At 42.6% G+C, this 15,177-nt stretch overlaps 1 protein-coding gene across 8 annotated transcripts in view; it reads left to right on the forward strand.

The window, feature by feature from the left end:
* Window positions 1–15,177, forward strand: part of Pde4d (phosphodiesterase 4D) — an 820,129-nt gene that overhangs the window by 779,580 nt on the left and 25,372 nt on the right. Inside the window, exon 1 of one of the 8 annotated variants that reach the window (XM_021658813.2) lies at window positions 12,072–12,499. The exons of the other annotated variants lie outside the window; for them this stretch is intronic. Coding sequence (XP_021514488.1) covers window positions 12,452–12,499 — 48 coding nt within the window. The 5' untranslated portion in view covers window positions 12,072–12,451. Of the gene's footprint in view, window positions 1–12,071; window positions 12,500–15,177 lie in introns of those variants that run through there. 8 annotated transcript variants of the gene reach the window in all.

Raw genomic sequence — 15,177 nt, forward strand, 5'->3', positions numbered from 1 at the left:
AACCGTAAATGAACCATATAACCGTAGTAGGCTTTGTGGCAAAATTTAACAACAAAATTAGTTTCCAATTTGGACAGGGTTAGTTTACCTGGGAGATATCGTTGGAGCCAGAGCTCAGTTTTTCCATGTGTTGTTAGTGGTTGAGGGGCACAGAGAGGAACAGTAAAAAAGCCCATGAGCTCCCATAGTTACAACACTGCTCTCTCAGTGCTGAATCAGATCCAGTAGGGAAGTGACTTCCTGCCCTTTCGTCTTCCTGTCACACATTTTAATACTATCTTTTTGGTACATCCAACTTCCACCACAGCTAGCTAGAAAACTCCAGCATTGAGCCTTGCCACTTAACGGGAACCACTTTTGTGTGTGTGTGTTTTCTCATCCCTCAAGCTGGAATTTCTAGTGTGGCCCTGGAAGCAAAGCACTGTCCATCAGAACACCTTCTGCCGTAATTCATAGACGGAAACATGCTCTCAGGCTGTGTTGTCAAAGTATACGAAAACACTTAATTAACCATTTAAATTATTCGTCTGTTTAGTGAGTACCTAGACCCCAAAATAGCAAGAGCAATATCAGCAAGATCTAATTCCCAGAAGGGAATCCTCTGGTTACTAGAAGATTGTAGATGTCTAGGTTCTAGTACATCTTGTTCTGCCTGCCTTCTTTTCCAAGTCATGTCAGATGGGAACGAAACTACCTCAGCCTCAACCTCACGGGAGGACTGTGGTGTGAGGCAGCCTGTGAGGACAGAAGGTTATCTTGAAGGCCACTTTTTTGACAAGAGCCCGATCTTTACAGGAGGGCATTGGATACACCATGTAACTAACACTTGAATTGCAAGTTGGTCAAGAGTTTTTATAGATGGAGTAGGGTGAAGCCTTACTAATGGTGGGATTGTGGCAGCAGACAGAATATAAATCCAGGAAAGGTATAAGCAGGCTTAGAATTTTAAAATTAGCCCAGTATTATAAGTTGGCTTAGAGCTATTTTTGTTGTTGTTTTGTTTTTCTAGTAGGGACAAAGTGAAATAAGGATATGAATTCATGGATGGGCTAACAGATGAAAACTGAAGAAAAGTACGGTAGAGAACTTAGCTATAGTGTGAATGAGGAGGCAGCAGTGGGGAGAAGCTGAGCTGAACTGGGGTCTCAAGACTTTCTTTGGCTGGATCAGTTGCTGTCCCTGCCCTCTCTCCAGCTTCAGGGCTCCTATGGTGAAAGGTGGTTGTCCTGAGAGATTGGGACAGCCTGGAAGGAAAAAAAAAGAAATCCCAGACAGGTCAGCCAAAGGGTGCAAACGTCAGAGGGAGGACAGTCAGCTGTGGATGCGGGAGGAGGGGCAGGGCTGACTGGAGGGTGAGATTTATGGCCGTGGTGTATTTCATGAGGCTCAGTCTCTTTGGCACTCCAAACTGGTGTCACCTCCTTCACCTGTGACCTCCTTGAGTCATGTCCCAGTAGCAGCACGGGTAGATTGCTCAACCCAGCTGCTGGGCCATCCCCTGACGAGCCTGTTGCTGGGGAGTGAAGGATGGAAGTTGAGGAGGCGAGGGCATAGCAGCGAGCAAGCTGCTGCTAAAGGGTGGAAGAAGCTCTGTGAAAATAAGTATGGGTGGGTCCTGGGAATTGGTCCTAAGCTGCTATTAGATGCTAGCGGAGCACAGTGGAGCAGAGGAGCAGGTGACAGAGAACCCTTTTCTCCATTCTGATCTCTTCAACATTCTGATGAGTTTTCCATGACTGGATAAAATTGTACTTCATGATAAAGATGTACCTTGGATAATTAAATTGTTTCCATTTCTCTAAGCTCGTTTTCTGTGTCAGTCAGAACTAATATAACCCACCTTTCAGGACTCTTGTTTGAAAAAGAAGAAGAAGAAGAAGAGGAAGAAGCAAAACTTATGTAAAGTGCGTAGTGGACTCCCTGTGCGGGGAGGCACCATAGACTATCTTTAGTAGGGATAGGACTGCAACTATTTTTAAACTTAAAAGGTCAACTTTATATGCTGCTGTATAGGTAACCCATTGCAACTGGAGCTTGGGTCAACAGGCTTGGGGGAAGCTTACAGGGTGCCTTTGAAATCCTGATACCCAGTCATGGTGATTTATGGGGCCTCACTCACCCGCATATGTGATGCTCCCTGAGTTTGTTTACTTCAGTTTGCCTTCGGTAACCTAGCACCCTGTGATAGCATATTTTTATTTAAACTGGCCAGTTCACTCTGGTTGCTGGAGAGAACTTGTATGAAGGCAGCCACAAGGAAAGCAAGCCCATGGAGCTTTTCCTCTGTTGTCCCAGAGCTAGCTCACCTTTCCTCCGGCTTTGATTTCTCCATGACCCTATACGACTTCCAAGGCTCTTTGATTCTGTAAAGTATTGAGATCAAGCAAGATGCCAGGTATCTCTTCTCGGTACAAGTAGAAACAAGGACTAAAACTCGACCCTTTAATCTTTGCAGATTAGAGATGACAATCCAGCTTAGAAGCAGGAGTGGAAGAGATGACCTTGAATCTGTTGCCAGCTCAGTGCTGAGCTTTTAGTCATGAGTCTGACACTAGCCGTGGCCAGCAAGGAGAAATTCCCTAGTGGTGCAGTTGTTACAGAGGTTGAAAATGAGTCACCACTCAGGTGAATGATCCACTTTCCACTTAACTGTCAGCCACTTTGCAGGGAGATCACACTTGGCCCTTCTTGTTCAAAGTCTGCTCTTTTTTTTTTATTTTTTAATTCCAAAAATTGTTATCCTTAGAGGTGAAAGAGATTTGCAAAATCATTGGTTTACTTAATTCATTTCACTGAGGTACAAGAGTTAAGATGGCCCAGGACAAACCAGCCATCCAAGGCTTTTTATCTTCTTTAAGTGAATTCAAACTTTCTGATGCTAGATATGACTTAGATTTTGGTCTTTATCAACATCACTTTTGAATGACGTTTGCATTTTGTATGTCTTCATTATTTGGGATGATCTGTCACTACTCTCTACATCAGCATACCATTTTTGTGGGAAGAAATCACTAATAGGGATGGCTTAGGTTTTATACTTTGTGACTGCTAATATTGATGCAGAGTTTTTAGTTTCTCAGTGAGGGATGGTTTTAGATTTGTTCTTAGGGAACCATCTGATTGCTTTAAGGCTCCTATGTGGAAAACGAGACTTTTGCGTGTGCATGCAAACACGTAACTAAGGAACATGCAGACACGGCCATGGAAAATATGGCTAGCTCTGTGAGCAAGCCATTGTGTGTTAGTGATCAATAATACAACTTAATCTCCTCATAGAGAAGTTCAGAGAGCATCCATGCTACTCAGAAAAGCAGAATTAGTACTAATCCTAGAATTAGTACCACTGAAGCTTACCTTGAGCATCTAGGGATTATGTAGGTGCCAGTGAGTGAAAAGGTATATTCATTGGTCAGACCCTGCAGGGGCGAATGTGGCACACTTGTGGAATTGGCTGTGTTGGGTGTGTGTGGAAGTGGGAGGATAATGGTTCTTCTGGAAGTAAAAGACTAATTGGAAGAGAAAATCTAGTTATAGGACCAGAGGCAGGTACCATACCTATAGACTCGGCTGTGCTCTGGGTTGCCCTAGTTGCTAATCTAAGCCCCTTATAGCCACCGAAAACTCCGAGGAACCCTCACATCTGATTATTAGGAAAACGGCAGCGGTGATTTTCAGAAAGGAGTTAGGGTGCGGGATGGGTCATCTTGAACGGAAAGACCAAAAACAACGAGAACCAGAGAAGTAGGTAGTATGGCGAGAAGGGCTTAGAACAGGTTGGAAATGACATGAAAGGAATGGGTGAAGGCAGCAGGACACAGAAGACAAGGCAGAGGAGTCTGCAGCCAGAGAGGTGCAACTCTGAACCCAGACAACGAAATGGTGATGACTAAACATTAGGAGGAAAAGCCAGTAGCGGGTGGGAGATGTTTGTAGATGTGAAATTGAGGTGAGGTTATAAGGTTCACATAGAAGTATCCTGCACACCTTTAATAGTCAGGACAGTCAGGACTAAAGTTAAGAAAACAAATGGCAGGAATGTAAAGATGGCTCAGGGGTTAAGAGCACTTCCTGCTCTTCCAGAGGACCCAGCAGCCATGTCAGGTGGCTCACAACCACCTGTAACTCCAGCTACATGCACGTGCGAGCACACATGCACGCGTGTACACAAACACAACACACACACACACACACACACTACAAAAATACAATAAAAAAATAAGACAAAAAGGAAGCCCTGACTCACTATTGATGGACCTGCAAACTGACAAGCGCTGTAGAAATGGAGTTCCTCACAAAGCTAGAAGTAGATCTGTCCATTGACCCAGCCATACCACTCCTGGACATTATATCCAGAGGAGCCTGAGTCTCGCTGCAGAGATACTTGCTCATCTATGTTGAGTGCAGTCCTCAGCAATGGCGAGGGGGTAAAATCAGCCTGCGTTCCCATCGGCTGATGAGTGGATGGTGAGGTGAAATACGGTCGGCACACGTACACAATCTTAATTTTACGATGCTTCCCTGTGAGTTTTAGAAGACAGTTCTGTGAATGATCGCAACTTGTAATCCTGGAGGCCATCTGCTTGCTTTATTTTCTCAGTGCCCCCAAAATGGAAGTTTCTGTGTTGTAATTCACATACGTGCTACCCTAGATGTGATGGGAAAATGAGAGCCAAAGCTATAACTGCTCGTGTTCGGCCATTGATCACTGTTCGTAATGCTTGCAGTGTTTTTACATAAATGGATAGGGGTCGGTATTCCCTTCTCTTGCAGCAACTATAATGCATTCCTGATCTCTCTCTCTCTCTCTCTCTCTCTCTCTCTCTCTCTAGTGGACTATACGAATACACATTTAGCCAGGTGGAATGAACTCCCACAGAAGCAGGAGATGTCCAGGAGAGTCAGTCTCCCGCTTAGGAAGTCTCATACCGTTGCTGTCTGGGCATTTGCATTTTTCAGCTCAGAGCATTCTGAGAAGTGATCCCAGCACCTTAGAGCTCTCCAAATGCCTCCTCAGTCACTATTGATAATTTCGGTCTTTGCGGAGAAACCAGTGACTGTTCACACTGTCTGGTGGACATCCCTGCCAGGAGCTGAATGCCATTCTTACCCTGATGGCTTTCCGTGTGGTGGAGGCGGTTCTGCTGATAATAAAGCATTGAGCTCTGGCACCCGCCTCATGTATTATGCTGTATAGGTGATCACCTGTATTAGCTCTTGTTTTTTTCCTCATACTACAGACCCTTTAAATAACACACTGCACACATGATGTGAGGGCACCTGTGTCCCATACCTCACAGTTCTCAGTCAGGGTGGCAAACCTGGAAAATCTCATCATTAAACTGTGTTTTCTTTTGTTGTTGAGTGCCCCCCTCCCCCGCCAGCCCCAGCCCTGTTATTTTATTTTATTTGAGATAGTGTCTTTCTCTGTAACCAACGCTGACTTTATAAGCCCAGGCTGGCCTCAGGGTCACAATTCCCCATCATACGTATATTGAATGCTGGAATTACAGGCTTGTGTCACCGTGCCTCACCCACCATGACTACACTGCTTTTAATTTCATTATTGCTTTCAGTTAAGTCTTCATTCTTGAAATATTTAAACAGCACATGTCTTGATGAAGAGTTGCCCTTTGTGGATGCTAGATTCTCATTTTGATTATTTTTGTGTGACCTTGAGTGAGGAGTTACTCTGGCTTTCACAGTCCTAATCAGCCGTGAGGTGGGATTTTAAACCAATAAATTATCTTTTCATGCCCTCTCTTCTACTGGACCACTCTAGAAACACCATGAAAAGTTTTGAAGGAAGTGAGTATACTCTAATGTGGTGCCCTCGGAGCATTTGAAAGTGGCTGCCTATTCAGAAGTGAATTCTCTGGCAGCCTTCCTAGTCCAGAGATCAAGAAGGATTTGGGGGTAGAAGAAGGAGAAGGGATCAAAGATCCTTGATTGCTTAAAAAGCACATGGAATCTCCGTATCCTTAAATATTGCTGCACTTGACTAGGGATTCATCTTTCTCTTATGCTCCTACAAACCCTCCCACCATGATCCTCTCCGTCTTAGTGCTGACAGCATTCAAACAGGCACTGAGGTCTTTTCTTTAGTCCCAGTGTTCACCTCATGAATTCATGGCTGCACTCTCTCTCTCTCTCAGGATCTTCTTTTCTTCCACCTGTTTGAACAGCTTATAAATGTAAACCACGCTGTGTTTAACATGTAAATGATGCCGTATCTCCTCCGAGCCTTCCAGCGATACCTTTGCAATCTCTTACAGTGTGACCTCTCACAATCTCATTCTGCATAACCCTGCCTCAAATTGTCTTTACTTTTTAAAATTTGACGCAGTATTTAACTGATACATAAATTCAAAAAGTTGCCCACATCAATAGGACACATCCATCATGTGATGTATCAAAACATCCATACGTTATGAAACCCTTAAGTCAGGTGAAATATACATTTGGCTCTCCCTCATAGTGAAAACGTATCTTTTCTTCTAGGTTTCTGAAATGTACGGATTGTTCGGTAGGGCACACCAGAACTACTCCTGCTCCCATCTGACCACACCGCAGGGCATGCATCAGCCAGCCTTCCCCATCCCTCCTTCCTCCCCTCTTTCCCCAGCCTTTGTGTCATCCCCGCCTCACTCTTCTCAGTTGGTTGACCCGTCTTGCGCACGCCTCCTGACCAGCACTGTAATTGGCCTTTTCTAGATAGTAGGGCCCCGTCTCAGCTCTCAACTTAACCTGTGGGAGTTGTTGTTTTGTTTTTGTTTTTGTTTTTTTTTTTAACTTTAATGCATGCCCTTTTGTCATTTATTCATTAATTTATTTGGTCTGGTGCTTTATTGTTTCTCTAGATAGCTGTTTAATAGTTTTCCGTGGAGAAAATGAGTGAATGACCATTTAAAAAAAAAATTGTGTCTGGTGCAGGATTTCTGTTACTCTTACAGGAATTCCCTGTGTAACTTCAGTGCTGTGGTTGGTTTCTGCTTGTTGGTAATAACAAGAGTTCAGTAGGAAGGGAAATGGACTGGGAAATGTTATGTCAAATAAAAGATAAGTGAATGAAGTTACATAGTATAGTTCTTATACAGTTACATCTTTGGACTCTGTTAATGTCTATAATCTTCATAAAGGCTAGCATCGTGTCTAACGAGACAGTTTTGTAGTGGAAAACCATCTGACAGTGTTTTACTAATTGGTGTTGTTTACATTTTATTCTGGGTAATTCTACCTTAGGCCAAAACCTATCTTAATAGAGGGGAAAGGGTTGAATGCTAAAGACGGGAGGCAGATTTTCACTGACTATGAAGAGAACAGGCCAACGAGTAGGGACAAAACCTATGAAAAGTGCCAGGGTTCAGAAAACATGCAGGTTTTGAGAATGGTTGGTTTTGTTCACCAAGTTCCACCCACCCTGTTGGAATTTCTCCCAGTAGATCTAGAACTTGGACTGGAGTGGGCACACAGTAAACTTTTTTTTTTTTTTTTTTTTTTGGCTTTTCAATGATAAGTACATAAAAGCAGTCTGGGATTACCATCATTGTGAGTTGATTTTGTTAATTAGTTGGAATAATTTGTTGTTTGTTTCGATGCTATCTGTAGCATTTCCTTTGTATAAAATTATGCCGTCTGCTAACAGTGATAGCTTGACCTCTGCCATTCAGAGTTAGAAGCAAGGAGGTCCCACTTACGTGAAGTTTGTTCATTTGCATTGATTATTCCTCAGTGAAACCGAAGTCATGTTAAGGGTAGATGTGATGACAGTGATTTCAATAAAGGAGCTGACTAGATAGTTATGAACACACAAGACTATAAAGCCAAGCTGTATCAATGAATATACAATACCGTATGTATTTGTTACTTCTCTTGCTCTGCTAAAACCTCAAGACCAAGGCAACTTATAGAAGGCTCATATCTTGAACCATGAACAGGAAGCAGAGAGAGAGAGAGAGAGAGAGGAGAGAGAGAGAGACTGGGGAGTGTGTGCAGCTTTTAAATTTCAAGCCTGTCCCCAGTGACATACTTCCTCTGGCAAGACCACACCTCCTAAACATGCCCAAACGGCGCCATCTATGAGGACCAAGTGTTCAGACATCTGAGCCCATGGGGGACATTCTCAATTCAAACCACCACATATGCTGATGCGGAGCTAATTAATCCCCTTAGCAAAGAAATAGAAATATAGCCATCAACTCAGGTTTGTGTTAGTTCAGTTACAGGAACTTCTCAACAGAAATTAAGTGTTTCAGGTGCTACCTGTTTTAAATAAAATCCTTTTGGTGAAAAGTTTCATGCTGTGTTAACGAAAAGGATTAGTCCTGGATGATTCAGATGAAGACTTAGTTTTTAAAAATCAACAGGGCGTTCCTCCTCTCAGTCTCAAACCTCCATGACACACTCAAGAGAAGATTACATTTCCGAAATAGTATGTTTGATCCCTCTGGGCCTCTGTGATGTCAGGTTTTGGTTTATCTTTTTTCCCTATCCAAAACTCACCATTTTCAGAGCCTGTGAGGCCAGTCTGGGCCTCAGATCTGGTTAAGTCAAATTCATGTGATTTATCACTAGAGGGCGCCAAATACAAATAGATCCAGTGGACTTCCTCATGGTCAGGCTCTCTGCATTTTTCAAGACAGTTTTTATGTGAAAGTAAATCTTAAATTATATAAGTGATTTATAATATTTAAAGGATTGGTTATAAATCAATCCTAGATTATCGTTGACTCCCTCTAAAACTGTCTCAAAGTACTTGGAAACAGAGCCCTAATTTGCGACAGTCATTGAATTTAATGTCTGAATTTCAGTTTTGCCGCAGCGTTCTGTCTGGAGAGTTTAGTGGTCAGATTTTCGCCTGTTAACATAATCTAAGCAGTACAGTGTATGTAAGCACCTACTTTCTATTGACTTTATCTTGTCTACTAAGAACTTCCATCTTTCATCTGAAGTAGAAAGGTAAAAAAGGAAAGTAGATTGATTAAAAGATTAGATACCTGTCAGTCTCCGTGAGAGCTATGCAATAAAATACTCTTGCTAGGAAAACCTCCCACTCATTCCCAAGTGCTTGAACATCTGAAACACTAAAATGTGTGTGTATTCTTCTGTGATCTCTGTTTCTTCCCTCGCGCCCTCTCCTCTTCCATAAGGTCCACGTGGGCTTTCCCAGACTCTGTTTCATGTCGGCTCTGTGTCACAGTCAGACAGGCAGGTGGAAGCTGTAAGGTTTCCCATGACCTGCCCTCAGCAGTCAGGCACCGCCACATTGTCACGCTGGCTGGCACACACTTACTGTAGAATATTACAGCCAGGTTATCTGCCACCACGGGCCCCTACAAGCTAAGACAGTGCGCTAAAGCAAGGCTTCTTGCGACCCCTCTGTCTGGGACACGTTTATGTGCTCCTAAGTATATGGCTATATAAAACAAACACGTCGATCGAACACTTACTGGTAATAGATCGCAGAGAGCTGCGTTTTAAAATAGTTCTTGGTGTGCTTACTGAAGACTAGAGTGAGTTTGCATGCTGATGAGGTGTGGCTTTGATCGTTTAATTTATATACAAAATTAAATTGTGGCCATTTGGTACCATAGGATGTGCAGTAGCTTCGTGTTGTTCAGAGCAGATCGGCATTTTGCTTTTGTAATCGTCAGTACTAGCAACAACACTTCCTGGCATAAATACAGAGTAAAAAAAAAAAAATGGCAGAAATGTGATTAGGGCCACTTCAGAAATGTAAATTGCATTTTAATCTTATCAACATAAAATTTGTTGAAAGATTAAAAAAAAAATGAAACCACCCAAGTCAGCGACTGAAATAGCACTTTCTAAGTCAAAGGCGCTAGCGATACAATCCAAAGATGTGCTAACTTGATGCCTAACCTGCCAAAGAAGGATGGGAAAATCCTGAGTGCCTTTTCTGCAATGAAGTCAGCTGTGCGTAGAGGAGAAGCACATAGCACGCAGCAGTAGGACCTAAATCTCATGGACAGGGCAGCGTGTGTGCTGCTAGAGCTGAAGACTCTTCATCTAGAGATGAAGGCTCCGAGAGTGGAAATGGGAAGGAACAGCCTGGGCGAGACGGCGTGTGAGAGAAGACAGGACTTGCTCGTCGCGTTGTGTGAAGGAGGGAGCACTGTGGTAGAAGGGAACATCCCAGGGTTACCCAAGGATTCGGTTGGATGATTTATACTAAACACCTGATAGCGTGTGACTCACACGAGACACCTACTGAATGGACAGAAAGAGTCACAGAAACATGGGCCCAGTGACTGCAGCTGGAGTAGTTATACGAACTCCTTTAAATAGAAAAATGGTTCACGGTTTTGAAAAAGGTCCAGGAGACTGGCTGGGCATTTGAAATGGGAGAGTATTGTGAATTTGGAAACACGGTACTAAAGTTCAGGTGAGACGCAGCCACAGACAAGTGTAGGCCTGAAACAGAGTCTGGAGATCCGGAGGGGAAGCTTTAATAGGAGGCAAAGGCATGACAGGAGAGACCCGGAGAAGGGCAGAGAAGTGGAGGGGCTGGAAAACCTGATGGAGTAAGGCAGGTATGTCAAAGGTAAGAAAAATGGAGGGCAGAAGGGGCTGAAGGGTGTTCTGGTGCTTTATTCTGATGGAGTATTGGAGTTGAGAATGTAGAAGAACTTAGGAAATGAACCCAAAGACGTGAAGAGTGCTTGAGCACCCCAACAGCAAGGACCCAATAGAAACATCTGAGGCAGAGAAGCCCTTTCTCACCTTTGCTCACAGGCCACATTTTAGGACCCCTGTCTTAAAACATGGATAGTACAGAACCCTAGACGAGGCTCTAACAATTTGTAAATAAGGCACAGAAAAAAAAAAAAAAAGATAAAAATATACTAGAACATTAGCAACAGTCTACTACCAGTGTTATTAAACACTTGTGAATTCTTACTTCTGGAGCATTGCATTTAGCATTTTCAGCACACAGTTGGCTGAATGTACCTGGAATTTTGGACAGTGTCTCTGTAGAATGACTGTGCCAGACAAGTGTTACAGTGAAAAGATACTGTTGAAAAAGGTTTTACAGTAACCACCTCAGGGAGTCACAGAAGCCCTGAGTGATAGACAGGGACAAGAATAGGAGCCTTATGCAGAAGTTTGTAGTAGAATAAGAGAAATGCATTTCTCCCACTTCTCATCCACAAGACCTCTTTAGGATAAAAGTTACATAGAACAATGCTTTGTCAAACAGAGTGGAAAAGATTGGCTCTCCCAAAAGCATGCCAGCCTTTTTAGCTGTACTGACAAAAGGTGTGACCACTCTCCATTTCAATTCTGCATTCCTGAAAGCTGTTCAGCCCTTTCTCAACTTCACGTGGAATCCTAAATGCTCCCCTGATCAGAGTATGGAAGCTGGAATCAATATGCGTAACTGCATTCTGTATCCCTCCAGGGAAATGAACTTACAGATCGCTCCTCCCTCCCCTAGTCAGATTTATATTTTAGTCGTCTTCGTACATTATAGAATGTGGCGGTGCTGTACAGCAATAGAAACAAAGGATTTTGAAAGCAGCCTTCCCCAGTGCAAAGGGATGCGTCCTGTTTTGTGATGTCCGGACTTGTGGCATTTTATAATCCCTGTGCTTGAGGGGTGTGCTAGGGAGGAAGCGAAGCCGCCTTTCGTCGCCAGGGAAGCCACGTGTTTGGGACAGGGGACCGTTTAAATGCGCGGAGGCTTTGGAGGTTAACGGAATCCACAGACAGCTCCACAGGGACTGGCACCACTTATTTAAGAAACAACCACAGGTCCTGGAAGTTTTTGTGGTCGTTATTCATCCCTGTGAGAGGGAAGCCCCATTCATCTTTTCCCAGGCAGCCTCAGCGCTGCAGGGAGACCTTTATTAAATGGCGTTCACCATGTAGAGAGGAAAGCCTCTTTTCCCCAGAGGCTCACCTCGCTGCCGACCAATCACAAAGCAGCCTGAGCCGCAACCGTGCCCCCTGCCCTCCCAGACCAGGGGTGGAATGCGATTGGTGCATAGTTGGTTCTATGGGCGGGGTCCTGTGTCACTTCCCGGCTTCCCCCGCAGTTCCTTATTTGGTAGCCTTTGACAGAACTAGTCTTTCTTGCAGCTAAGCATCTTGACATACATTATTCATTAAGCCCTGGAGCTCGGGAGAGAAAGATGCAGACCCTTAGCTCTTTAGCTGGTCCTTCATCAGATGGATTTTCCTTATTCAGAATAGTTGCTGAATTTTGTTCCATTCTGGAGTTTTACAAATGGCATGTATTTAATGGGAAGTCGGCCGGATGGGCTCCTAATACAATGCTTTCTTATCTATACTTAACTACCAAAAATCTTTAAATTCACACATCCTGAATGGCCTTGTGGAGACTGTTAAAAATCAAGGTTTAAAGAGCTACACGTCTTAGAAGTTGCTGGCATATATATATATATACACAAAGACACATAATCTATCAAAAATGCCTGAAGCAAACTATTTATTGTCAGTGTCTTGGGGCTACATAAAGGTAAGATTTATTTTGCCATTAAAACTCTCTACTCTGATTGCATAAGTGGCGGGTTTTAGCAAATTATAATGGTGTCTGAGCAATTTTACAAATTCTTCCCTTAGATATGAACTGGAAAGAAGTGTGTGTTTTTGTTGCTGAAGATAAGATTGTATAACTGAGTGTCAGGCGTAGTTTGCTTATTAAGATAGCTTTTGAATGTGTATTGCTTCTTCTGTTTGTACTGTGTAAGTCTGAATTACGCTATAAAATAGCAAGATGATGAAATAAATTACTGTACCAAATTCCTTGCCGATGAATTCTGATTAGCATGCAGCATTTAAATAGTATCAGTTGATGTATGGCTCTAACTATCAGTGCTACTTTTTTTGACTTTGAGAGGAAAATGGTGTGTTTTTCCCCCCACCTTTGTCTTTAAAGCTGTAGATGATGTACTTTGACAATTCAAATGCTTTTCATTATTGCTCAAATTTGATTATTTGGGGATAACTGTAGGTAAGTTTATTCATACTGTGGCTTTATTTTGGTCTCAAGGAATGAATTCATTCAAGAAATTGCTAGGGTTGTGAGGATGCCAGGCAGCCTTTTTGCCTGCGCTGTGGTAAAGCTGTCATTGAGCTCTGCCTGCATGATAGGAGCAGGAAGTAGGAAACCCTGATTCAGTCCCAAAAGAAGCATCATTTCAGAAAGTAGGGTTCAGTCTTGAATGTACGAACCAGTCACAATGCATTTTCAAAGATATCTATTCTGTTGCCTTAAGTACTTTCTGATTGAAGGTTTGGTTCTTCTTTTTCTTTAGGAAGGAAACTTTCATGGTTGCTGTTGAGGTTGATTAAAATTCTAAGGAAGCTAAAAAAAAATCTTATCTCTGTTTTGGTGTCTATACAGTTAGGATTTCTTGTTTCTCTCTAAATCTCTAGGGTAGTACAGATTTTTAAAATGGTTTCCGTATTTTCATTGTCTGAATTTTGCTAGCCATTTCTCGTTTTTGAATTCTAGTAAAAAAGTAACATAAGAAATCTCACACCCTCCCCCAGACTCTACCTCTTAGCCATTACAGCTCACTGAGGCATTTAGAGGACTCTGTGTTATGACTGTGACCCATGTCTACGCAGATATAAATATAGACTCTTAGGACTTACCTTTTAGGGGGGAAAAACATGCTGGCTGCTTTGTTCCTGCGTTAACATTTGGTCCCTAAAACCTTTCAAGAAAGTCAATATTGATATTTGGTCCTATGTGTCCTGAAAGATTCATTTTTATAGAGCCAATGCAGTTCTCTGCCAGAGGCTCACACTGGCAGAAAGCAGTGCCCCCCCCCCCCCCACTTTGTCATGGTCAGGTAGTTCTTAATGGCAACTTCATGGGAGAGCATGGACAGCTTAAGATCTTTATTGGGCACACATTTCAAATATTTGCAAAACCTTCTTTCCAGTTGCTATCTCCCATACCTGCAAGGAAGGCATCATCAAATGATTGTTAGAATTTCATGATGGGAACAATAGTCAATGCAGTAGGCATTTAAATAGGTCTTAATGTTAGTATCTTCTACACTTGCAGGGCATCATATTCAAATGATCGTTAGCAGAATTTCGTGATGGAAACTGTAGTGGTTTTCTGACTGTTGGCTGCACTGCATCTTTTCACCCACACGGGACCTGTCATGCACCCAGTTGTGGTACACACCTCCAGAGGATGGAATTTGTAAAGGCTTACTTTGTTTCATTACTTATTTTGCATCTTTAACCCTTTTAAAGGAAGACTGTAAAGCAAAGAACTGGGATTCTGAAATACACAACACAACATTCAGATCGGCTGCATCTGGATTCCACTTTATGATTTAAATGCTGCACACACACACACACACACACACACACACACACACTGGTGCTTCATGAGAACAAAGACCTTAAAAGCATCCACTGAGAAATCTTCCTCTTTTTTCCCCTAGTTGTAACCATGATATGTTGTAGTGTTCTAAAATCATTTAGAGCAGAACAGAACCGGTTAAAAATAATTCATCAACATAAAACAGAGGCAGCTTTAAAGCATAGCTACGTGCTCAATTAAGTGCTGTTTTCATGGGGTTTCTATTTGCCCATCCTAAATCGATTAGGGAGTGTAATGATGTTGCCAGGAGGAGACATTCTGTCAGTTTTCTAAAGCCATCCTTTCTTCCCTACCCATAATAATCATCTATAAATATGTTAATAAGTGTAGTTATTCAAAATGACAGAAATTTACATTGTAATTGAACTGTTAAATGCTTTAGTATATTGCTCTCTAATACCCTAGGTGACCAACTACAAGTTGAGAAGGTGCTTGCGGCCACTTTTGTGTTTATTAGGTTAGCATACCTAGATTGAAATTTTTATTAGCATTAGCAAAAAAAAAAAAAAAAAAAAGTAACAATTTTAACAACTATTCAAAAATGCCCTTGTGTTGTGTTGTGTTGCCCTTGTGTAGTGAGTTAGTTGGCTCTTTGCAAATGGCCTTTTGGAACGCCCCCTGACTTAGCTCTCCTGGGAAGGAGCTGCTTTAACCATTGTCTCTTGGTTATGTTAAAATGGAGCTTTGCCTTCTTTGGAACACAGCAAACCTTGGTAGGGAGACAGGTGTGTAAGACGCAGGGTTTTTTCCAACCCCCGTTCCTATGTCTTGACTAAGGAGGAGGGAGG

The sequence above is a fragment of the Meriones unguiculatus genome, chromosome 6 (assembly GCF_030254825.1).
Source record: "Meriones unguiculatus strain TT.TT164.6M chromosome 6, Bangor_MerUng_6.1, whole genome shotgun sequence".
In the NCBI taxonomy this organism is placed as follows: domain Eukaryota; kingdom Metazoa; phylum Chordata; class Mammalia; order Rodentia; family Muridae; genus Meriones; species Meriones unguiculatus.